This window comes from Daktulosphaira vitifoliae, unplaced genomic scaffold, assembly GCF_025091365.1.
Source record: "Daktulosphaira vitifoliae isolate Bord-2020 unplaced genomic scaffold, ASM2509136v1 Scaffold_1, whole genome shotgun sequence".
Taxonomy (NCBI): Eukaryota; Metazoa; Arthropoda; class Insecta; order Hemiptera; family Phylloxeridae; genus Daktulosphaira; species Daktulosphaira vitifoliae.
Window position 1 is genome coordinate 41,116,846 of NW_026099572.1, and position 25,785 is coordinate 41,142,630.

At 31.6% G+C, this 25,785-nt stretch overlaps 2 protein-coding genes across 3 annotated transcripts; one reads left to right on the forward strand and one right to left on the reverse strand.

The window, feature by feature from the left end:
• The first annotated feature begins 1,598 nt into the window (after positions 1 to 1,598).
• On the forward strand, positions 1,599 to 13,749 carry LOC126896287 (ets DNA-binding protein pokkuri). 2 transcript variants are annotated; one of them, XM_050668935.1, is made up of 6 exons: positions 1,599 to 2,008; positions 9,540 to 9,843; positions 9,927 to 10,376; positions 10,640 to 10,861; positions 10,974 to 11,223; positions 11,736 to 13,749. In XM_050668935.1, the coding sequence occupies exons 2-6, from the start codon at positions 9,558 to 9,560 to the stop codon at positions 12,058 to 12,060; spliced, it is 1,533 nt and encodes a 510-aa protein (XP_050524892.1). In that variant the 5' UTR covers positions 1,599 to 2,008; positions 9,540 to 9,557; the 3' UTR covers positions 12,061 to 13,749. The 2 variants fall into 2 exon arrangements, with proteins under 2 accessions (XP_050524892.1, XP_050524893.1); XM_050668936.1 differs by lacking the exon at positions 1,599 to 2,008 and adding an exon at positions 8,342 to 8,886.
• A 5,645-nt stretch (positions 13,750 to 19,394) lies between these two features.
• Positions 19,395 to 21,740, reverse strand: LOC126896288 (phosphatidate cytidylyltransferase, mitochondrial). Its single transcript, XM_050668938.1, has 2 exons — positions 21,494 to 21,740; positions 19,395 to 20,387 (listed from the first exon to the last, which is right to left on the reverse strand). Exons 1-2 carry the CDS (start codon positions 21,521 to 21,523, stop codon positions 19,524 to 19,526), a joined length of 894 nt encoding a protein of 297 aa, XP_050524895.1. The 5' UTR covers positions 21,524 to 21,740; the 3' UTR covers positions 19,395 to 19,523.
• Between the last annotated feature and the right edge of the window lie 4,045 nt (positions 21,741 to 25,785).

Here is a 25,785-nt window from a genome sequence, read left to right on the forward strand (position 1 = left end):
CGTTTTGAAACCGGGAGAATCGTTAAACCGTGACAGAAAACTGCGGTGGTCCAAGGACTCCGACTTGTTTTCATGCGGATGAGGAAAGAAATGATTGATTTTTCACTAGCGAAAACAATTGACATTATTATTGTATTTCGTGTGCAACACTAGTCCCTTAATTCAGATAATCGTTGTATTTATAATTATACAACCGTTTGGTACATATTATGTGTTACGATTGTACCCGTCTAATCAGTTTTATCCAGACGACATAAAATAACAATAACAATTAAATTCTGTTATTTTCTCGAAACCATTTCCGAGCAATATGGGCAATAAATATCAATAACGATAGTGATAGTGTTCTAAACGCAATACATTAATTGTTATCGATTTTCTAATTGGGTTCACATTTCACTAGAACGTTTGGAATGTCGTGTAATAATATGCATCTCTTGTTAAAGGGCCGGACGAGTGGAATTGACACTAATATTGTTATTCTGTGACCACACGTTATGACCTTTAAAATGTGTTTCCGTTTGTGTCGTTGTTGAACTTAGACAATTCCAACAAATAAAAACGTGTACATGTACAATATTATAAGTGTGTGTAGTTGTTTAGTGTTATAAATTACAATATTATGTGTTGCAAGTGTAGAAGTTACGTGCATGCCACTCCGTTCCAATTCCGTGTGCATCGTCTGCTTCTTAAAAAAAAACTATTTAATCTGTCTGGTCCCGTTTTTATTGTGCAGTATGAGCTGTATTTGCTCGCTTCGATTAAAAAACAACGTACAATGTTATGTGTTGCGAATAAGTAAATAAATAACTTTTCATAACCAAGTACAATAACTAGGCCATCGGTCGTAGCACAATGTACTTCCGCACACTTACCAATTCGTACACCTAATTATTTATTTGGATCTACGGCTTCATATAATTTTACTGATAGTGAATAATTAATTGTCCAAGTTTTGAATTAGTACCAACACCATACTTGTAACATGTACAATAGAACCGCGAAAAACCTGACTCGCAAGAATGGGTCGAGGACACAAGGCACACCGATTCGCACCTAAAGCTTGTCCTGTTTAGGCTTTCGTCATATTAATAAATGTTTTTAATTACAGTTGTCGATAAAATATACTCATTGAAATGGCATAATTAGTGTATGAATAGAAATTATAACGCATACACAGTATGAGAATTAGTGAACATAAGAGAGGTGGCTTCAACAAGCATTCATAGGTTTCTAGTACTTCTTAGGTATAAGACAGAAATTTGAGTTACAGTACCGTAAATGAAAATACGATAATAATTGCATTGTGATCGTCAAAAACATTAATCGTTTACATAGTAAAATGATTATCATAAACTAAATAACAGCACCATAGTTGTTATTGTTATATTAAAAGTGAAAAAATAAATCGGTTGGCTGTGGGAGGAAATAACTATGTTTGAATGACTGTAGGTCTTGTACCTAAGCCACTACTCTTTTTGTTATTTTTATGTGACAGTACAATAATTATGGAACTACATACAGTATCAGGCTCGGGCAGCACTGAGCGCGCTCGGACGGCGATCGTATCACGCGACGCCCATACAATTTATCAGCCACTATTTCATTTTGTTGCCGTCAGGTTGCCGGTGGAGCATGTAGTGCACTTCTGTCGTCCGACGAGGAAATAAATATCCATTTTTTTTTTTTTTTAGCTTTTTTAATTTGTACGTTTGAAATTTTATTTGACCAGTCCGCTAAACTGTCTCCAATAACGCAATCTTAACAGTGTCTTGATTATTATCGTCTGCACTGTCGTTTAAAAATATTAATTTTTTTTTTTTTTTAATAATTGTTGCATATAAGTAGTCCGTCGCCGGTCTTTGTGCGAACGTCGCGACCGATAGCGCAGAAATATTCGAGTGCGTTTCCGTGTGTTTCAAGTGTGTACGCGTAAATGCATCATCCGGACAACACAACCTACTCTTGACGAAACGCCACTTGAATTTTTTAGCGACACGCAATTGAGGTAAGATTTCAAGTGTTTGTCACAATAGTATTAAGATAACCTTTTTCTACTTGTACTCGACAAATTTATTCTCTATATTTTGTTCAACCAATTTCGATTTTGATTTTATAGCCGAAGATATCTTTTCGTGCTATTTGATAAAGGTAGTCTGTGTTGCGTAGGTATCCTATCATTGCATAACGCGGACATTGTATGCAGCTCTCGTTATGAGTTAGCTAGTCGGTCACCTTACATAACGCCACAATGGACATATATTATACATAACGGTGTGTCGTCTTTAGGATCAACGTTTTTTTACCTACTCAGTTTCACTCTCAATTTTTTTTGCTTTTTAAGACCCTTTGGAAGTAGACGATATTTGAACAGTAGGCCTGCGGCTCGCCCGTTATACAGTTCATTGTAAACAGTGACAAAAGGAATCTGCACCACCGTAATACGCGACACCTTACCCTTGGTCTATATGGGATAGTAAAGAAGCGACAGGTGTTTACCCGGACACCCGCTCTCGTTAATATTTTTTGTAGTTAATATCAAAATGGACCTGAATGGAGGATATTTATAATAACTTTTTTTTTTTTTTTGTAATTTTTTTGAGTATATTTACATATTAAATTCACTCGATAAAATTTTTGAGAAAATAATTTACAATTTCAAGACAATATAAAAGGGTTGGCCGCACTGCCTATTGGTCACGCACGTCACATGAGACGATGGTTACGGCGGCGGCAGTGCTCGTATTTCCTGTTCCGCGATCATAACGATTCAGCCGTAGATGGAGTGGTGGTTCGCGGAGGCGGTAGTGGCGGGCGGTGTCGACTGCTACGCTTAAAACGATGATGACGATGATGGCGTTGATGGGCGAGGAAGAGGGTAACCATGTCCGGGACTCCCGAGACGACGACGAGATGCGTTCTTTTCCGCCACCGCCGCCCTTTTTCATTCCTATTGTCCTGTTGACCTTGACTACACACAACATAACTATTTGACTCGCATGTGAACGTATAACAGCGACGACCGGATTCCGGACGGACTTCCAAGTCGTTTGTTTGCAGACTTTTAGAAAAATAATATCTCATAAAACATTCATATAACTAGACGGCGAATAATATAATAATCGCAAGAAAAATTAATCAATTAAAAATCGGTGGTTTGCTTCAATGTTTTCGATACAATTCTTTATTTTCTTAATTTTTAAAGAGCCGTCTGTGTTCCTGTGATAATTTAGTTCATTTCCCGTATTATTTTTTAAATTTGCTCAGGTATAATTACGTATCCTAATTGTTAGGTATTGCCATTTCCGATAAACGTTGGTGCTGTCGATTTTTTTTTTTTTTTGAGTTTATGTAAAAGCTTATAACGCGAGAATATTTGTGTTAGATGAGCGGTAGTAGGAGGCGTGAAGTAGACGGACAACAAAGAACATATATTGTTTTTTTTGGGAAGCTGCCGTCGGTGGAATGTGGCGGGGGAGAAAAAGGAAACGGTCCCGTTCCCACGGTCTTCGTACCGTCTGGGCTCCCCGCTCTCGATCATCGGTAGGCGGGTAAGCAAACGGACAGGGATTTATACAGATATACAGAAACGTATAGATATATACATTATTATATTTATATTTTTCCTTTCTTTTTTCCCCTCCGGTATCTGCCGGTTCTTAAGTCGCCGCAACCGCACCCCACGACGTACACGGAACACCTGCTTCTACAGGCGGCACAAAAGGGACGACACCCCCACCGCCCCCCGGGGACGCGTAAGAAAAGAGGGAAGAATAATCTTAACATTGTGTACTCTATAAAGATGACATATTTTTGTTTAAAATATTTTTTTGTCTGCCCCGCTTTTTAATCAATCTTGGAGTTCAGTTATGGGCCTCAGCTTCGAGGTTATCCGGAAATTCAACATAATAATAGGCATGTCAATTTTTCTCTTTATGTATTGGTAATATTGTTTTGACATTTTCATGGTTTATTTTTGATCGATAATAAATTTTATCCAATTACCATTGACCACCATTTCCGTCATCAATATTTATATTGCTTCGTTCAATGACTAATCAAGTAACGCGGTGTTAAATAAGAGGTCAAATTGTCTAATGGAAATTAAATCTAAGAGGAATTTTTTCTAGGAATGTAAATCGCTAATGCACTGAATGTTCATGTGTTTCGTATAGACGTTAGGGTGTGTTACGTGTTCAATTCCATTTATCCCTCATAGGAAATCTATGTTTTTTATTTAATTTTTCAGTATGTTACGGTGTTCCCGCTTGCTGACAACTGACCAAAAACTTGTTTTGGTCTCGCGTACCCGACACGTTTCTCGTGGTGGTGGAGATGAAGTGTAGTGCTGTGGTGTAACATGACCTGTTGCGCCGATGGTGTGTGGTGGTGGTGCGCGCGCTCGTTCTTTTCGTAGAGCGGAAGTTCCTCTTCGTGTACGGTCCTGGAGACGTAGACTGCAGTAGTTTATAGTATATGTAGTTAGAACACATATTGTGGCCCCAAGAGACAAAGAACCGCCGTGTGTAGTCGTCGCCTTCCAAGGTTAACCGCCGTCGCGTCTCGTTTTTCTTGTCGTAGTGTTACAACAACAGTTGTACTTATACCAAGTTGGTTTCGAAGGGGGCGATTTAATACTATTTTCCGGCAGACGTTTGTTGGACGACGTCGTTTGTAACTTTGTTCGTTTGCCGGTAAAAAAAGTCGTCTAGTTGAATTGCTTTCATTAAAACAATGGTGGTGATGCTCTTGTGGTGGGTATAAGGTCGCGAAGAAAATCATGAATATTCGCATTGAAGACTCGTTAAATATGTAGGGGCCACCTAAATGAGGGCAATTATAGAACGACGTCGGTGACAAGGCGTGTACCGTGGCTGAAAGGATATTAATGCGCTTGCCGGTTTCCTGTGTAACCGGAAGTACGTGGTACTTCTATTAGAATATATTCATGAAACGTTACGCAGTAAGTTTAGCGGTTGTAACTTCTACTAACGTAGACGGGAAGTGCTCGTCGAATAGTCGGACGTCGTTCTATTTTAGTTACTGTAGGGCCGTCCGTAAAAAAATAATCTTTGTTATTATTTGGTATGACCTTTTTCTATATATATCTGTATGTAAACATTTTGATAGAAAAGTTGCTCTGGCGAACGTTTATTAACCCGCCACACTTGGGTATCCTTTACTGCTCACCGTTTATGTTATAAATAACTACTAATCGTCTATTTAACAATCGAAATATTACTATCACAAATTCATTGGTTTGCAATTGTATGAAACCATCCTGCCTGTGTGTTACGTGTCCAAAAACTTTTCTGCTTAATACGTTGCCGCCAATAATCGAATAAATACAATTAAATAACATTTTTTTTTTGATTATATCCAACACGATTGATTTTTTTTTCTGTTGAGAATACCATTGTATTTTTCCTAATTTCTCATTTAACGACCTGGTTCAATTATTTAACAAGTTGATTTGACAAATAATTGTTATTTGTCTGTAAATACTGTGTAAAACAATACGAACTGCTATTAAATGTAGTCTAACGCTTCTAAGTATTTAATATCATCTAATACCGATAAGATGGTTTAAATTACTTAGCAATACTGGTAATTGCAAGTATTGTTCGACTGGTTACCATCGCACCTAGTAGAACAATTATTTGAATATTTAAAAAGGAAAACGGTCGCTGAACGGTCATTGTTCGTTTTTCATTATTGTTATGTAAAAATATTTCTATGTTAAATGTAGGTACATGTGTGTTAAGTTGGTATTTCATACAAATCAAAACGTGTGTTTTACGTACTTAACGAGTCATTATCGCTTTGCGCTTATGATATTTTTCTTGGAATTTTATTAGAAAGGCGTCCAAAACACCTAATAACAATTCTCAATTTTGACCATCACTTACAATTATTTTTAGAAAATCCAGTCGAATGATTTTGTGACGTAAGGTGCGCTGATAACAAATCGCAGTATATGTTTTCCGAGTAATCTAAAGGATATACCGACAGGGATAGTAATCTAATCTAATTTTAAGCGTAAAATATTTTTAGAAATACAATAGACCTACACGCCAATGGATTCATTTATAAATGTCCTGGATAATTTAGTTACTTTTGAATAACATTCTTCGACGTCGTCGGTGAATTTTTTTGTAAGAAATAATAAAAGCAGCATTTATATTTTTGAATAGTATTTTTTACCGCGGGTGTTTATTATTTGCTTAGACGTTTTTTCGAGGTCGAAAGAGGAAGGAAACATCCACAGTTGTTTTTAAGTTATTTTCTACAGGAACACTGTCGACCACCAAATGTTTTTGCGGCTTCGATGAATATAGTGTTCTCAAAAAGTTTAAATAATTTTTCCACCGCTGTTAGAAAATACTCTAAAAACCTTATTGTCAAGAACCGGGTAGGCCGGATGTTCGCATAGACCGCGCGACCTCGACGGGTCAAATACAACGTGCAAATACCGGAAGTACTGTAACGGATGATAATGTTAAACAATGGCGATCTTAAGCAACGTGTAAGAAACTTGTCATTGGCGTTTTTAAAGGCGAAAACTCGATTTGGTGTCACGATAATTATAGCTGGTCGGTGTTAAAATTTCTGTATTTTTTGTTTTTCCTATTCAAACGCATTAAACGATGTGTTGTTTTCGTCACATACTTGTACATGACGACGTTCAATTTCGGTAATTTACCGTGGGTAATTATGAGTGCTGATATTAATAGCCAGCATAACACGAAGAGAGGCCTCGAGTGAGACTTTCTACCAGCCGTTATTTTGTTGTGCATCAAGGCTTGTGTTGTGGCTGCCACCAGATTTTCAACGTTTACTAATCATCCGCCTTCATTAGGATATTAGTGAACTCTAATAGTCTAACCATTTTCGATTAGTCCGTAGATATTTAACTGTAATGGTTTAATGATATGAAACTTTTTTTTTTTTTTATAATTGGGTCAACCGAACTCTGTTCTGTCCTCCGCTATAGAACAATTAAAAAATTTGATTAAGTTATCGTTGTCATAATCAAAAAGATTTTTGATCTTATTCACTTCACCCATACGGCGGGTCGTTACTGACATATCATTGTGTGATATTAATATTTTTTTATTATATGGTTTTTTTGTTTTATAAATCTGTCATAATGATGATCCGTCAAAATGGCAGGAAAAAATACTATCAGAGGGAAGTGTTAATAATTTCAACATAAATAACATATTATTGTGTCCAAACGCGTTCCTCGTGTATAGTTTCCGTTTTTTGTGTGTAGATCACCTTGTGGCGATTATAGATACGACCAAGTCGTCGCCATACTCGTTTGTTCCTGTATATAATGTGTACAATAACTATACCTGTATAATGTTGCGACAACGGCGGCTACCGCGTATAGCTGCCACCATCATGTTTGTATTACGCGTGTCTGTATATATTGTTATCGCGTTTCTTTCCCACGTGTAATAAGAAAACTCCAAGTACAAAAAAACTTCCTAGGAAATAGTCTACTGGTGTACAAGTTCACGTTTACTATTTGCAGCCTGCGGTATGACGTCACGGCAAGTTTTCGTGGTCGTTGAATTTCGACCGGACTGAAGATTTAAGCTTATATTTATGTCCAATTTCTTTCGGTTTCAGTTTTCAAATTAACATAGTAGTGCGCCCGTCAAGCGACGTCGGGTCATTGTTTTTTTTAGTCCTTGGGACATAGCTAAAGATAAGCACGTCGATGGTGTCTCATTTATCATAATATTGTCATTGTCCCATAAAGATTTTTTTCTCCGTTATATGTGCTATCGGGGGGTCACTAAACCATTGATATGCGCCAAAATTCAAGAGCATCTATATTTGTTATTATTTATATATGATATCTTAGCAGGCAATGTGATATTTCCGTAAACTCGTCTATAACCTTAATGTGCGATTGACCCCTTTGGCACAATACAAATTCGTCGAATATCATGAACACTGATAACAACGTCGGTTTTGGTGTTTAATGAGATATGTATACTTTCATCATACTTTATTTTACTACGAGCCAACCCACCACTACGTGTCTGATTAATTAAATTATTATTGTTATAATTGTATTTCCGGTTGCGCCCGTTTCTTATCCGTATACATCATGTGCCACTGCCGCCGCTCACACGTACTACAATGATAACCTAATAGTAATAATTTTTTTTTGTATCGGTACCGTCATGACCGCCTTATAAACTGTTGTTGTGACTGTACGCTGGACTATCCATTCATTTGGCCTTCCTACCGGATACGCCCGGATCTAGAACAACAATAATATCATGTGTGCGGTAAAAGTATTATTTTCAATTTGGATTGCTGTTGTTATCTGCGTATGTAAACGCATAGCTGCGATAACGGTTTACCGATTTGGGAATAATAAAGAATAAGCGACCTTTGAGCCGAACGTGATCTTATGTAGAAAACTACAAAGGCCCAACACTGGCGTTATCATTTTTCTAACTTTGTGCCGTTGGATTTTGCGAAATTACTCATTAATCTACTTCCGCTGTAGTGACCCATGTACCAACTGTCCGTTTCTAATGATTGCACGAGGTGCACGTGTATTTGTAACCACACATGGTTTCGTGAGGAATAATGTGATGTGTACACTCTTTAGTCTACGGTTTCGTTGTTGAAAGAGTGACTTTCAAGCTTGTATGTCATTTTTGGAAATCACTAGTACAATACAATGTTTCTTGTTCGACATAGTAAACTTTTAACTTGACATAAAATTATAAATTAAATTGTGTTTTTCTAAAATATTAGTTGTGCAATTATCGTCTATTAAAAAATCGATTTGTTTGTTAAAACACATTTTGTTAATAGAAGAATAAATCGCTGTATTTTATTACATCGAATTTTAATGTACGTATATTTTATAATTCTTGAATAATGTATCAATCCGCATAATTTTATATTAATGTAATTTAGAAAAAAAAAAATCTATATATTCAATTACACATGATTCTCGAGTTTCCTATTTTGTTTTCAGTCGTTCAGTGTTAATCGGTTGCTTGATGATGCTCATTAATGTTCGTACATTCTAAAGTCTTCTATGACCCTATACATTAACGCAGCCTAATAATGACGCATTTACCGCTCTATTGTCAACGCCCAACGCACTACTTATTAGTATTATAATAAAAATGATTATCGCCTCCTATTCTGGGAACGTCGATTCCACGTGCTGGCGGTGCGAAATTTAATACGAATCGTTGTAGTGCTTGAGCTGCTGTTGCTCTTGTTGTTTTAGCTTATCGTATCAAACAAATGTAAACACGAAATAAAATAAAAATTTATACTCGTTTTTGGGGTACGTAAATTGTTAATCGCGTTTGAGATCAATTATTTGTCTCGTATACGTTTTCTTTTTATATTTTGTACCTATTTACGGTTTCCCAAACAATAATGGTTTTATTGAAATATGATTTTATTTTGTGCCAATTGAAACAAAAAAATGCTCGATTTAAATATACATTCTATTAGCAATTGATATTAATTTGTTCACTTTTTTGCAGTTAAAAATTAAAAGTGTCATGAAACTAATGCCCTTTACTCCGGGTCAAGTGTCTTCATTGACGAGGCCTGGTGGTGGAGGTGCTGGCAGTGCTACTAACGGCGGAACTGCTGGATTAAACAACAATGCTGCTGCTGCAGCATTTGTATTTAACAGCAACGCCGTGGCTGCTGCAGATCTCTTTTGGCGGTACCATCATCCACATCATGGAGGCGCTTTCAACTTCCCACCGTCACCTACCCTCTTACCGCCCACTCCTTTCCCATCACCTTTAGATTTCAAACACCACTTGCCAGCTAACCTGAGTGAGTATTCCATATTTATTTCGGTGAAAACCTGTGTATGCACTCGGCATGGTAATTAAATTTTATTTTCAATATTTCTCTAGTAACTGATCCTAGAATATGGAGCAAAGAAGATGTAGCTGCTTTCATTCAATGGGCTGAACTTGAGTTTGATCTACCTCGTTTTGACACTGAACTGTTTCAAATGAATGGCAAGGCTCTTTGTTTGCTGACTAAACAAGATTTAGGTGAACGATGCCCAGGTGCCGGTGATTTGTTGTATAATGTTTTGCAACTATTAAGGCGTGGTGGAGACATCCTCAGTGCTAGCAGTGCTGGTCATCTTCCGAGCAGTCCAGTAGCTTCACACTTTCCTTTTAGCCCTACTTGGTGTTTACCACCACAGCCATCATCACCGGCTGTCCTCAGCCCAGCACCATCTATTGACAGTCAATCGGACAGTCCTCGACACATGGACCATCAACAAACACCAACTTCTGTTGGTCATCACCTTACACCCAGCGTATCAATATTTCCAACTAATCCAACAGTCGGTAAGTATTTTTATGTTTATTTTCATTGTTGCACTTAAAGTGCCATTTATAAAACAATAAAAATTCTAAAAGCGGTTTTTTTAAATGGTCTTTATATAGTATAAATACTTTCAAAATATTATAAATATATCTAGATATCTTTGAAGTATGTGTATTGTGAAGGAAAGGTCTATTTTCTATATATTTTTCTTATTAATTTAGTCTATAAAATAGTTTTTAGTTAGCCAATTTTATATTAATTTGGGATTGTATAATTAATTAAGGATATTCAAATAATGGTACCAGCTCTGGTGGTAGCAATCAGTCTGATTCAGACCCAGAAGATTCTTCAAATGGTAATGGTCAACTTAATTTACCACCACCTACTCCAACAACGCCATCTTCTTCAACATCACCACCACCATACTCTCCATCAACACCTAAGCAATCTAATGGAAACATATTTTTTCCTTCTGGTGATTCCAACTCAATTGAACCAAATACAAGTAAATAGTTTTTAAAATAATTTAAAAATCACGTGTGATTTTTTATAACTATTTTGTTTTATCATTATTTTATTCTATTAGTTTTATTGAATTTTGTTCATTTATTTATTAGATGGTCGTCTCTTGTGGGATTTTTTGCAACAATTGTTAAATGATTCTCAACAACGTTTTACAAGTTTTATAGCTTGGAAAAATCAAGAAATGGGAGTATTTAAAATTGTAGATCCTCCAGGTTTAGCAAAACTATGGGGAATACAAAAAAATCATTTGTCTATGAACTATGATAAAATGTCAAGAGCCCTACGTTATTATTACAGAGTAAATATTTTGAGAAAAGTTCAAGGTGAAAGACATTGTTACCAGTAAGTGTTGTTGTTCATATTTTATAACTGATGTACTTTCAGGGCCGTCCTAAGGGCCAAAGCAAACTGGGCCCATGCCTCAGATTTCATGACTCCTCGGTTCACACACTTAAATATTCTTAAGTTTTCTTTAAATATTTATATTTCTACAAACAGTTTGAGTTTTAATTTGACAATATTATATTGTTAATTAAATAAAATTAAGTACAAAATACTTGTACAGTATAAATTGTAATAATAAAAGTAAATTTGCTTCAATATAATGTACTAAATAAATTATACATAGGGTAAGATACTTTATGTTTGTTAACATTTTGAATTGGGAAAGGTAACCGACTTATGGAAGTGTAATTGCATTTGTGTGGAAACATCAATTTTTTTTTTTGTTGGCCATGCTAAAAGAGTTATTATTATTTGCGGGTCTTGAAATTTGTATGGATGGTCCTGTGTACTCGTACCTTATACAACAACAAATTATTGCTATATTCTATATAATTTTTTTTTTTTTATAGATTTCTTCGTAATCCAAGTGAATTAAAATGTATTAAAAACATATCATTGCTCCGACAACAAATGGCATCATCTTCACCACAGACACTTCCTACACCAACTCCTGCTAAGCAAGATATTGGAACTGAAGTTTCTGATGATGAATATAAACCAACTGACCTCAGTATGTCATGTTCTCAAAGTCAATGGCAAGATGGACCTCAAGACTTATCAACAGCTTCTAATAGTTCATCAATGCAGCTGCAATTAAATATGTCTACATCTGTATCACCACAAGTGTCTTCTGGTTTATCTAAAACTGCTATTAAACTTGAACAAGCTTCTTAGATGCTGAACATTATCCCACTATATGGGATATAAAATTGTATTGTTATATACAAGTTTACTAGAAAATTTTTTTAATTTTTATGTTACCAAGTTGAATATTTTTATGCTAACAAAGGACTGTTAAATTCCCATTTTTGATTTATGAGGGTGTGGTCAATACAGGGTATTTTTCTGATGCATTCTATTTTTATGATAAAGAAGCATTATTAGAACTGTTTAGCAGTCACTCGCTATTTTTATGGCATATCCTTAAGACTGTCGCACAACGAAATACACAGAGCATCGATGTAGGTATCTGAATAATGTTATGTTACCAGTAGAATATTATTATTATTTTTTAATTGACTGACATTATATTAGAAAGAGTTCACAGTTTGTGCGAGAAACCCTGTCTGAGATTATGAAATTATTTTTATAGCATTATTTTGTGTATTGCCCAATATTTTAAAGTTTATATTTTTTACTATTTATAAGCAATTAGGTGATTGATTGTAAAACAAGTGTCTTCCTCGATTTAGAAAATTACGATATAAAATAATGAGTTGTTATTAATTGTTGAATTATGTACATAGGCCTATTTAAATAAATTTATTATTATTATTATTATTATTTTATTTTATTTTATTTTAATTATTATGATTTTTTTTTGAAATGTATAATTTTAATCATATACCTCAGATAAATTAATTATTACTATATTGATGAACTATGTTAAAAAAATTTATTTTTTTTAATGTTCTAATTTTTAATTCACTTGTTTTGTCTTTTATTCTAATACATACACATTATAATTAAATTAATGTGATAATTTGTTGTAAACTGAAAGATATTCTTAAATTATTATTAATAATAAATTTTTAACTCTCACGTTATTAATTTATCATTTACTTATGGTTTATGTCTTATTTAATTATTAAATATGTAACAGAAGTACGTATAATTATTATTAATTAAGTCAATACAGTAATTTGGCATAAATTATTAGTTTGAGTTTTAAGCGAACATTCCTCCAATACCATAGAGATACATTTCAGCCAAAAAAAATAATAAATTAGCCTTCAACTTGTTATTAATTTATGATACGTTTTTATGTTATATAATTATTATCATATACATATGTATTTTTCATGCTGTTTTATGATCTGTTGTTAAATACGGCTCATTTTTGTATTAACTGTAGTTAAAAATTTAAACTTATTATTAGGGTTTTTTTTGCTTGTCTTGTATTTCATGGTAGTATTATAAGAAATGGTCTCAAGTTCAGGGTTAGAAAAGAATATTAATTTTATATCATTATATTTTATTAAGAGTTTATGTACGCTAAGCTCACTTGTTGTAAATTCACGGGTTAATACTTTTAATACTTTGTTTTTTGTTTTTCTTTTTGAAAACGTTTCAAAACTTTGATATTTTGTTTGTAGAGGTTTAAAGTAATGCTTATTGATCTCTAAAAGTATAAATTGATGGAAATTTAAAAACAATTATATAAATAGAAAGCAAGTAGTATTTTGAAGTTATTGTAATTAATATATATTTATGTGTATATTATATTATTTTTGTAATGTATTGTAACAGAAATTTAGTTCATGACTTGTTACATATACTAAAATTAGATTAAAACATTAAGATATTAATGTAAATATTATATGTATACATATATTATTATTAATATATATATAAGAATTATAATTTTTTTGTTTTTTCTTTGACTTGCTAATTACCTTTATTCAATTATTTCAATTATTAAGACAATCATTATTTTATTGTGTAATGAATATTTTTTAAATAAAATTTGTTGCAAAATTATTTTTAATGAAGAAGTTTTGCTGTTGATTTTACATTTTAATATTTTATTAATATTATTTTACCATTAACATGAATTAGTATTGCTGACAGCATTACTAATTATGTTCATAAGAGCTTATAAGTTCATGCATTTACATGTTTTTTTGCTTAGGAATCATGCTAAGTGAGCTACAAATTCATTTCATAACACTATTAATAAATATATGAAGTTTGGTAGTGCATATTATTTCCTATTCATTCAGGGAAATCTTATTTCAAAGAAAGTAAATAAATTCATTTTTTTTTTCGAACATGTTAATATATTTTTAATATTTTTAGAGTTTATTTGTATTTGTTTTTGATGTTGATCAATAGTGGGCATTAACTCGTTAAAAAGTTAATTTTTTTTTAACTTTTCGACATAACTAAATAATTAGTTTTCTAATAAACTTTTTAACTTAACTAATTTAATTTTCTGTTGAAATAATTTAGCTTTTTTCAGTTAATTAGTTAAAATAACAGTTAAGCTAAACTCGATATTTCATAAAAAGATGTAAGTCTTTATACACTGTTTACAGGGTTTAATTAAAAAAAAAAATATTATATTTATATAACAATAATTATAATTTTCTGGATTTTTTTCAATAATGTATATGATTTTTAACTAGTTTTAAAGATAAAACAATGTAACTAACACAAAAATGTACAAAACGAATAAAAAAATTTTTTATTATCATTAAAATTTTTTTCCTAAGTTTAAAAAGTATGATGAGTTGTACGATAGGCTAAGACAAAGGAAGGCGAAAAGAAGTCTATAGACTAGCAAAAGTAAGAGAAAAAAGGTCTAAAGATTATCACTACGTAAGGTGTATAAAAAGTATTGATAATAGGGTGCTATCGTGTGATGATGATGTTAAAAGAAGGTGGATAGACTATTTTGAAAAATTACTGAATGAGGAGTATCCAAAAGAGACATTAGCGGATATCTCGTGGAATGAGGGGCTGGTAGATTTAATTTGTGAGAAAGAGGTATGGAGGCTGTGGCATCAATAATAAAGAATAAAGCAGTATGGAAAATATTAGGCGGTGTTGGCATAAGGTGGTTGAAGGATCTTTTAAATAAAATCTTATTAAAAGGGAAAATCTCAAATGAATGGAGGAATAGTATTGTGGTGCCAATATTTAAAGGTAAAGGAGAAATACAGGATTGTGGACATTATAGAGGCATAAAGCTTATGAAATGAGGATTTCAGTGACAATAGGTGAGGACGTGATAGGAGAGGTGGAAAGTTTTAAGTATTTAGGATCATTTGTGCAAAAGAGCGGTGGTATTGACGAGGATGTAAGACACAGGATTAAGTTCGAGTGGTTAAAGCGGAGAAAAGCGTTTGGTGTGTTATGCGATAAAAGAATTCCTATTAGACTGAAAGTTAAGTTCTATAAGACTGTAGTGAGACCAGCTATGATGAATAGTTCAAAGTGTTGGGCAGTTGACAAGAAAGTAGAGCAGAGAATTAGTGTAGCAGAGATGAGAATGCTTAGATGGATGAATGGAGTGACTAGAGAAGATAGGATAAGGAATGAACATATAAGAGGGAGTATAGGAATAGCGTTAATCGTGGATAAGATGAGAAAAAATAAACTTAGATGGTTTATATATGTAATGAGAATAGAGGAATCGGAATCTGTGATAATAGTTATAAAAATTAATGTTGAAGGAAGAAGAGGTAGAGGAAGACCAAAAAAGAGATGGAAGATGGAATGAATGTGATATGAGGACAGCTGATATGTGTGTATATGATGTTGGAGATCGTGTCAAGTGGAAGTTTAGGATATGGGTGACCGACCCCAAATAGTTTGGGTTAAAGCGAGGAAAAAGAAGAAGATTCAAATTTAAAAGTTGAAAATCAATTCTTAGCTTTCCCTTACATCACCGACTAATAAAAAATGATTTTAAGAGAATTTAGCCAAAAAATTAATTTAAAATGAAATACTTTTTTTATACTAATTAAGTTTAAAAAAATGTTTAACTTAGCTAGTTAAATTTATAATTTGTTAACTTTTATCTGTTACTTTATCGACACTGGTCATACTTAACTCATCTTGAGTTAATTATTTCCATTAACTTGCCCATCTATGATATTGATGGGGTTTTATAAGTTTTAAGCAGTTCATTGGAATTAATATTATCACACAATCACCACCACCCACGCCGAATCAAATATTTGTATGGGTATCTAATAAATTTATTTTCATCACAATATATTTAGGTACATATAAAGGGGTACAATTTTTCTGATCAGCCAGTTAACTATAATCGTATTTCCAGCGTCGTTATATTGTTATTTGTTGATTATTTTGTGATGAATCGTGTCCATTAGTTTTATGTTTTTAGTTAGTGTTTTGAATTTCAATTTTAAATACAAGTATTTGGACTGTTCACATTAAATAATTCCATAAGAAAAACTAATGAGACCAGCTCGTTTGCAAAATTTAGTTTCAGAATTAGTCAAAGAAATATTTTCTACCAACAATAAAGTGTTAATTTGTAAAGCTTGTGAAATAAAAGTATCAAGTGAAAAACATTTCAGTGTAACTCAACACATCGCTTCAAACATAAGCGCGCAGTACAACGTTTTCAAAAATGTGAAGATAATAAAAAAATTCAGCTGCTTGCACCCACCATGTCAAAAAAAAATGAACACAACATCGATTTATGAAGAGCGATGCTAGCCGCTAATATTCCTCTAAACAAACTATCCAATACACAATTCAGAAGTTTCCTCGAGAAGTATACTGAAAAAGATACCCCTGTTTAATCTACTTTGCATTTGGGATATGTTGACTAATGCTACAATGAAAGAATGAATGATAACAGGAAAAAAGTGATCGGTAACAAAATATAGATCTATAGACGAGACAACAAATGTTAAGAGAAGATACACAATAAGTACAGTAATTGGAACAATTTTGTATGATTCTTCCGTCAAATATCTTTGTTAAATATTGAAGAACTTGATAAAGCGAAACATAGTACTATTTGTAAAACTGTTATTGTTATTATGATCCAACGGAATACAGTACGGCGATGTCTTATTGTTTGTAATCGATGCTGCGCCAGACATGAAAAGTCTGCTCATATTCAATCTTTTTACTCATAAATGATTCATCTTACTTATTTAGCACATGGCTTACATCATGTAGCCAAAGAAATTTGTTTTAAATTCAAAAATGTCGACAATTTGGTGGCTAATGTAAAAAAAATATTTTGTAAATGCCCATATCGAGTAAACATTTTTAAAACTAAATGCTCTAATTTACCATTACCTCCAGTACCGATAATTACGCGGTGGGGAACTAGGTTAACAGCTGCGTTGTACTACTGTATACTTTTTGAAATTTTAAAACGCATATTTGAATCATTTTATGAAAATTATTCAAATATTACAAATAAATAAATCCAAACATAAATTTAAACTTCAATCATTATAGGAGGCCAATCCAATTTACATTAAATCAAACTTTGATTGCCTGCCGCTAGCGATCACACGACTTCAAGAACAAACTATTCCATTGAATGAAGGACTTGAAATTGTCGAAAAAATTATGAAATTAGAATGCTGCAACAATATTGAAATTCAAAACAAATTGAAAAATGTTTTAGATAATAATAATCTTGGGTATAATATTATTTGTAACATTTTTATGTTTTAAACGGCAAAGAAGATGATCTTAAAAATCTAAATCTACCTGGAGAAATGAATGGGAACGATTTATTGTATTATAAATATGAACCACTTACTTAGTCAGACGTAGAAAGATCATTTTCAATCTTAAAAATTAATATCTTCTCAGCTTCGCATAAAAACTTATTAGTCAACCATCGTCGATCTTTTAAGTTAGAAAACATAAACAAACACGTATAGTACAATGTAATTTTTATGGTTAATGTTTTAAAAAAATCATAGTTAAGTAGGTACTAAATCTACTCAAATTTTTCAAAACATAATTATTTACATTTTAATAATCTTATTATTATGATTGAAAATCAGAAAAATAATTCATTTTTAAATATTACTAAAATGTTTCAAATTGTGTTAATTTATACTTTTAATTTTTACTTGTTTATGATTTTTTATAAAGTTATAGTTTACAGTAAAAAATGGTATATTTTAAATATTTTTTGCTCTTTCAAAATATGCTTCTTTTAAATTTTTAGTATAAGCGTCAGGTGAGGTATGGGAGGTTTAAGTCTCTTCTAAAATTTACAAATTAGCCTTCCAAAAATTTAGCAAAATTATATTCATTGTTATATAAAAACCATTTTTGGAGAAAGAAAATTAAATTTAGCCCCTCCACCAAAATTTGGTCATTCTACGCTGTTTTTAGTTCATATTTAGATGCTTTTTTTTTTTAGTTTTATAGTGCATGAACTTACGAGCTCTGATAATAACATTACATTAACATTGTTATTAGAACATTATTTAATTAAATTGTTTTATTCAAATACTTTAGGTGGAACATTATACTTTTCATAGACTTCTACACCATAAATAAAAACTAGCTATGTAGAAAACATTGAATGAAGCTAAAACAAACCAATCAATTTTTTAACAAATTTTCATTAAACAATAAAGATTTTGTTTTTTCAAATTTAATAGCCAATTAAAGTAATTTTTTTATTAATAAATGCTTATCACCCCGGTGATAAAGATAAAAACCAAAATACAATTAACTAGGAGACAAAATACATTCACTAGTGACAAGACTAAAAAATACATTGATACAAATGTAAAATTTAGGTAACAATGTAATTACTTACATTTGATTGAAGAACAGTTTTTAATAGAATAATTTTTTTGTACATAATTTCTGAATTATATTTATAATTATATCTTGTTTCATAGACAATAATGATGACTTATTGTTTCTCAAATTAATTTTTAAGAAATCAATTAATTCTAAATTAAATTAACAAATAAATAAAATATTTGCAGTTATAATAATTTCCTACCAATTCTTTGAAACAAAAATATAGTTATGAATTTATATAATACACTAATTAATAAGTTTTTACTGATTAACTCTTATATACCTTATTTATTTGTTTATCAAATAACTAATACGAGTTAAAATCAGGGTTGTATTCGAATCAGTAAAAAAAAAAATTCTTTGATGTAATAATTGGCTAAAGAACTTTTTTTATGTAGGTTAACAAATATAAAATCAAAAGTTATCAGATGGTTAAGCAGATTTGGTTTCCCAAAAAAATTACTGTATTATGCGCCTGGTTTATATTGCAATATTTCAGGAAAAGTAAATTATATAAGTTACAATAACCATAATAATGATAAATAATAGAAAAAATAAAAATTTTATGATTATGTTGTTCAGCATTTGTTATTATTTATAAATTAATTTATATATATATATAAAATATATAAATATAATTGTATCACATGCTAATATTTAATGCTTTGATTCTATTGATTAACATGGATTCTAATATTTTATTAGCAAACCCAATTTTTTGTAAATACAAAAGTTATTTAAAATTTTTAAAATAGATTATAAGTAGATTTGAGATAAACAATAATTTTTTTAAGGTTTTTACACAGTAATACACCAGTCTTTACTAGATATCTAGTAATAATACGTTTAATATTAATAAAAATAAATTAAATTACCATTGACTTAAACATTTTTTTTAATTTACTTAAGCTATAAATAATTGATTTTAATAAACCAGCTGTCAAAATTCCTTTTAAACTTTGTGTAAGACTAGTGTAAAACACAATTTGATTAATACTATTACTAACAAGTATGTTTGTATCATTTCTCATAGCGATTTCATGCAAAATTTGATTTTTTTTTTCTATTTTTTCAAGATTTTTTATTAATTTATTTTTTAAATTAATTGGTAGTTTGTTTAAATGAAATATTTTACTTTCAACACTTTTGTCTTGATGTCCTATAGTGTTCAATGTTACAACATGACTCATCGATTTAATGATTGGTGAATAAAGTAATCTGAAATTGTCCATTTGGGGTTTAACAATGTTTTGAATTTTATTTTTGTCTTCACCAATTATCATACGAAAATCTCCTTTATATGATAAACCAGCTATTGTTAACCATAAATCAATTTCTTCAAATTTTTCTGGTAACTGCAATAGTGCTGCATGCATTGCACTTTCTAAATTATGTACAACAAGTTTACTTAAACCTTCATCGTGCAAAATTAAAACAGGTTTATGAAGTCTTCCAGCAATATATAATGATTCCCAAAAAAGCAAATCTCGACGGAAATCCTCATAATCTATAACACCATACTTAAATTTGAGATTTTCAACAGAAACTAAAGTGTTAAAATATACATTTGAACCAAATGACTTTTGGATATATGAAATTGCTGAAGGCCCAAAATGAATAAGAGACGAATAATGATCAGCATTGATTTTTATGTTTTCTTTGTGAAATTTGTATGAATCAGTAACAACAAAGATCATGTCAACCATGGGTTTATCATAACAAGTTGCTTGCTGAAATACACCAGAACCATATGCAAAACAATATGAAATGTAATTTGAAGGAAATTTATTTATAATTCGTTTTAAATTTATTAACATTATTTTTATTTATTGTAGTTAAACTATTAAAAAAAAATATGATATTACAATATACAATCTAGAGTGTAATTGAGGTAAAATAAAAATATGCCTTATATCATAATATTAATTAAATACTCTGAATAAAGTATATTCATCAAATCCTAAAATCTGAACTAATTTTATCCGAATTATAACATAACATTTGAAATTTAAGTTTTTTATCATTTAATCAGTCTACATTAAACTTATCAATATATTGTGATAATACGTGATAAGGAAGTACAAAATGGGAAGCTTCATTATTACGATAAGTCAGTACCACATATATTTTGTTGCCTCTAATTTATTTAAAATTTAATATTATAGACACCATTCGTCCTATAGTGCAATCCGCAAACAACAACTAAACAATATTCATTTGTATATCACTCTAAATATTAGGTTTTAATAATCACCTTAATGATCATATCAATGAAAAATTTTAATTTACTAAATTTCAAATTTATGATTATAAAAATGTGATATAGTTTATTTTCTCCCAAAACTCCAATTTAGTGATAGCAATTATATGATTTGGAATTCAAAAACGTTATTTACACAAAACCTAATAATAAAAAAATTAATTTCGTATTTTTAAATAATAATCGTAAACTTTAAGTTAATATCTTTGTTAAACAAATTTGTTCCAACAGTCACACAAACAAAGTTTCATATGCGCAATAATATTTTATTTTTGAGTTCACAGAAATTGACATTCAAAAATTGTATATAGATAGAATCGTTATAAGAGGTTACTCGGTTAAAGTTTTTTGTTTCGTATGCAACATTAGTAAACACTTTAAAACGAAAATTTAAATTAAATGATGGGAAAAAAATAAAAATTATGGTCATTTTAAATGTCAATGAAATAATGTGAATAGTTGTTTAATAATCTATTGTGTTGGCTGAAATTTTATTCGTAAATTTTATATAAAGGGGCCTGCAAACAAAAATTATTCAAGTCTTTTAATCCTGTTCACTTTAAAACTAGAACTTACTTGTCTTAGTAACAATTCAATAGTCGCCATCAAATTATCCAATTAAAATCAAATCGATTATATCCACTTAAAATAGTTAAAGACGTTAAATTAATTTCAAAATTGTATAAAAGAATTTGTCTCAAAAACATGAAAATTATTTTCGTAAGATCGTATTCGATTTGGCGTTACTTTAATGTTGAGAGTTTATTGTTATTTGATATATAATGTTTTTATAAGAAATATTGTTGGTAAGATGACCAACCAAAAACTAAATACACTTTTAAAATAAAATAAATTTATTAATTATCATTGAGTATAAATTATTTAAGTAATGTGATTTACTTTTTTTCAATTAATGTTAGACTCATTGGAAGCAGCATCTATTGATAAAATATAAATTCGGTAAAGCGGCTATTTAATTTTTAGATAGAGAGCAGCACTTATATATATTCGCTTGAATTTTATTTATCCATTTCTCTCTTGTTTTGTTTTAATTTTTCATGAGTTCTAGTAATTATTATTTAAATTATTGGTTGTATACCGACAATCAAGAACTGATAAAGGGCTTTCCACGGGGAGCATTACTCCCAATATTCATTTTTATGGACCTTTAGGCATTTATATTAAATAATAGCATAATTATCTTAAATATAAGTGATATTATTTTTTAGTAATATATTAACAACTAATAGGGTAGACGTCCCACTTCCAAAAAAAACAGTATTTATTTTTATTCCGGTGAGCTATTATAGAAAATTATAATTTTTTATATATTTATATGACATATGATTGGTAAAAAAGTGAAACAAACATTTAAATCAAACACTATCATCGTCATGTCCAGCATGCACTTGGGTAATTACGGACAATATGGAAGTCATATCTCCCATACGACAAAAATAGTTACACAGTGAAGATACAATTTTTTTATATACAGGGACTAATGAAAATATTTCTTATGTATATCCACTAAAGATAAATCCCTAATTACGCTACTGCTTCTAAGGGTATGTTCCGGACGGAAGATAGGTGTTATTACCCGTGTACATTAAATTATTAAAATGGTTGAAAGTAAAAATAATTAATGATATACTTTTACTTTAATTGAATTTTTTTTTCTTATGAGTAGATATTCAGTGCAAAAATCATGAACGCCACTAGTGTTTGATTATTTTGTTAACCACTAAAAAGAAAATCTAATAATGATTATTGAAAGTAATTGAGTGATTAAAGTCACCATCAGTGTGTATTCTTTACTTTATTCATAGTTTTTAACATACTGTAATTCGGTTTAGTTTAGGTTTTCTTCCATAATATTTATTATTAAAATGTTAGCAATTTTTTCAAATAAATGCGTTTTTTTAACACTGATATAATTTCTATGGAAGTATTTTTTTAGAAAAAACCTTATATAATAAGAAGTTAATCACTTGTGGCCAAAAAAACCACAAAAATTAATAAAAAATCGCATTTATGATTTCAAGATGGATGTTACCATTATTACCATTAACGCTAAACGCGTACTGTGTTTAACGTTAAATACATTTTAGTTTTAAACTAATAATTTAAATATATTTTTAATTAAAAATAAATCAAATTTTTAAGAATATATTTTTTTTTTATACATTTTTCTTAAATAAAGTTGTTGAATTTTTTCATCGGATTGCTTTTTTTTTAATTTATGTCTTCAAACTTAAAATTGTATTCTTTTGGTGAATTTAATTATCTTTTCAATTTTTCTTTAATCATTAAATTAAAAATGTATCTTTATAAAGTAAGAACTATTAGGTGCATTTGTGATGAGCAACTATATAATAAGAATATTTTTCTTAATTTTGACGATATCGATATTCCGAAAACACTTTAAGGAGGAAAATAAAGCTCGAACTAAATAGCTTTTGTTTTTGACTTTCGGGGCTTGTGCTTGAAAATAATTTATGTAATACTATTATGACGTAATTTTGGATATTCCTAAACAAACCCGATTTTTTTTTACGAGAAGACTAAATAATATAAAATTTCAGAAAAAAATTATTTTAAATTCTTCTCTTCTTTAGGTCTTCAACGACTGGTGTTGCTTTTCTACAATTCTTCTCCATTCCTTCCTGTCTTCTATTTTCCTTTTAATATCAACATATTTTAGGTCCAGTTCTCCACATGCCTTTGATATAAAATTTGCTCTAGGGCTTCCTCTTCGTTTTCCCCTGGTATTATTCCTTCAAGTACTACTTGTATAGGACTATCATGTCTTAGAGCATGTCCTAGCCATTGTAATTTTCTCGTTTTTATATTATCTTTCATTGTCCTTTGCTCATTTACTTGTTGTAGTACTTGATCATTTGATATTCTGTCTACCCAGTTAATCTTTTACATACGTCGATAGCACCACGTCTTAAATGCTTTTATCGATTCTTCTTCAATTTTTGTTGTGTGTCTATGTCTTCAGTATCCTTTTTCTGAGTGTTATGTTTATCTTGTTTGACAGTAGGATATGTTTTTTTGTTCGTAAAACGCAATCTTCGCCAATTGTTCTCCTAATTTCCGTTTTGCATCTTGCACCATCCGTGATCGTTTGCCCTAAGTAGCCGAAATGGTTGACCTGTTCTATGATATATCCATCTACTGAGATTTCAGTCCGTTTATTAGTATTTGCAATCGCCATTTTGAATTATGACCATTTTAATACTATTGAATCAATTAAATTTCGAATACGAAGTGCTAATATCGAACTACAAGTATTTTGTACGTGTAGGTCCGTCTTTTGTGCGCACGCCATTAAATTACGTACTACGCTGTTATTTGTTCAACTCGTGTGAGTACTTTGAGCCAACACGTTACAGGAATACCGACAGACTGGTGTGGGGCACATTTTATTTGAATAATAACATTACCAATACGACTGCTTCTCGGTTTACGAGCTCAAATGTAGTCCAGAGCACGTTTTGCATTTCGAAGTGTGTCTCGCGTTCACCGTGCAACCGGCACTTTTAATTTAGTCCTTAATAGTGCAACTGCCCCGTACACCAGCTAATGTGCAGAACGTGCCTGACCACTGTGGACACTCGCCGTGCGCCGTCAGTTACCCCGTTGCCGTGCACACATAACTGCGATGCCGGCAAACCCGAGTTTGTGTCGCAGTAAAACGCACAACGATAAATATGTAAAGTCGTTGGCGTCCAGCCGACCTTGCACGTTGCACTTGCATACGATCGCGACACTTTTCCCATACAGAAACCCATTAAAAATATTGTAATTTTTTTTAATAATTGTTATCGTTGAATGCGCGACGGGCGCACGTGTCCGCTGCGGCGCCCCTGCGATGTGTGCGCATACCGCCGACTGCTGTAAACCAGTTGACAGCCGAGTGTACCGCACGGCGGCAAATAATGCGGTGCAAATACCGTTTTGAAAATTGCACAACACGTGGAAAATCATTGCGCGTAAAAGACGTGGACAATAATAAAATCCCGAGGCATTTATTTTCAATAGTCTTATTTCTGAGCGGTGACATTTTACGACAAACATCGCCCGCTGGGGTAATTATTGCAATATTTCACTAGAGTTCATTGTTATTTCTCGGTCTGTCGCACATTTCGGTTTCCGCCTAATTGCCGTTCGAAAATCACCTCTTGATTTCCGCACACACTTCAACTAACACGGACACAACGTGCGGTTCATCTTTTGTGCGACAGACTACTCGGATGCTTTTTAGTATTGGCGTACAATTTCATGAAAGAAGCGGTTCGACCGAACATTTCTGGTACGTGTATGTATGGTTAGCACATCTCAGTGCGTAATCATTGAAAACAGATTTATTCTCTTTGGACGTTTCTTAATTGGCAGGTAAACACAATCGCCATTTTCGGAAAACACACATGTCTAATATTATACGCATAGCAAAACGCAAAGATTAATCTTTGGATCCCTTTTTTGGTCTTGCAAACGTATATTCGCGTAGAAACATAACTGGCGCACGTACAATGCGAAAGGGTTAGGTGTTGAGGATGTGAATATACTTTTTCGAAAAATGTGAGAGCTACGCACGGGGGCGTCTGGGATAAACTACGGGGACCCGGTAACACGACTCGGTAGGGTTATTATTCTCGCCAGAAGAATAATATAAACGGCACACATACATACTTATATTTTTCACAGGAAAATAAGTACGCTACCGAACGAAAGGGTTTTTGGTGCCTTTTATGTTAGATCCGCAGCGGTATGGCGGACAATGGGCCTTTCATAATTTGAGTCTTTTTATTTTTCCGTCAATACTTACAATACATCTGGGACTAGATATTATTATTGTTACA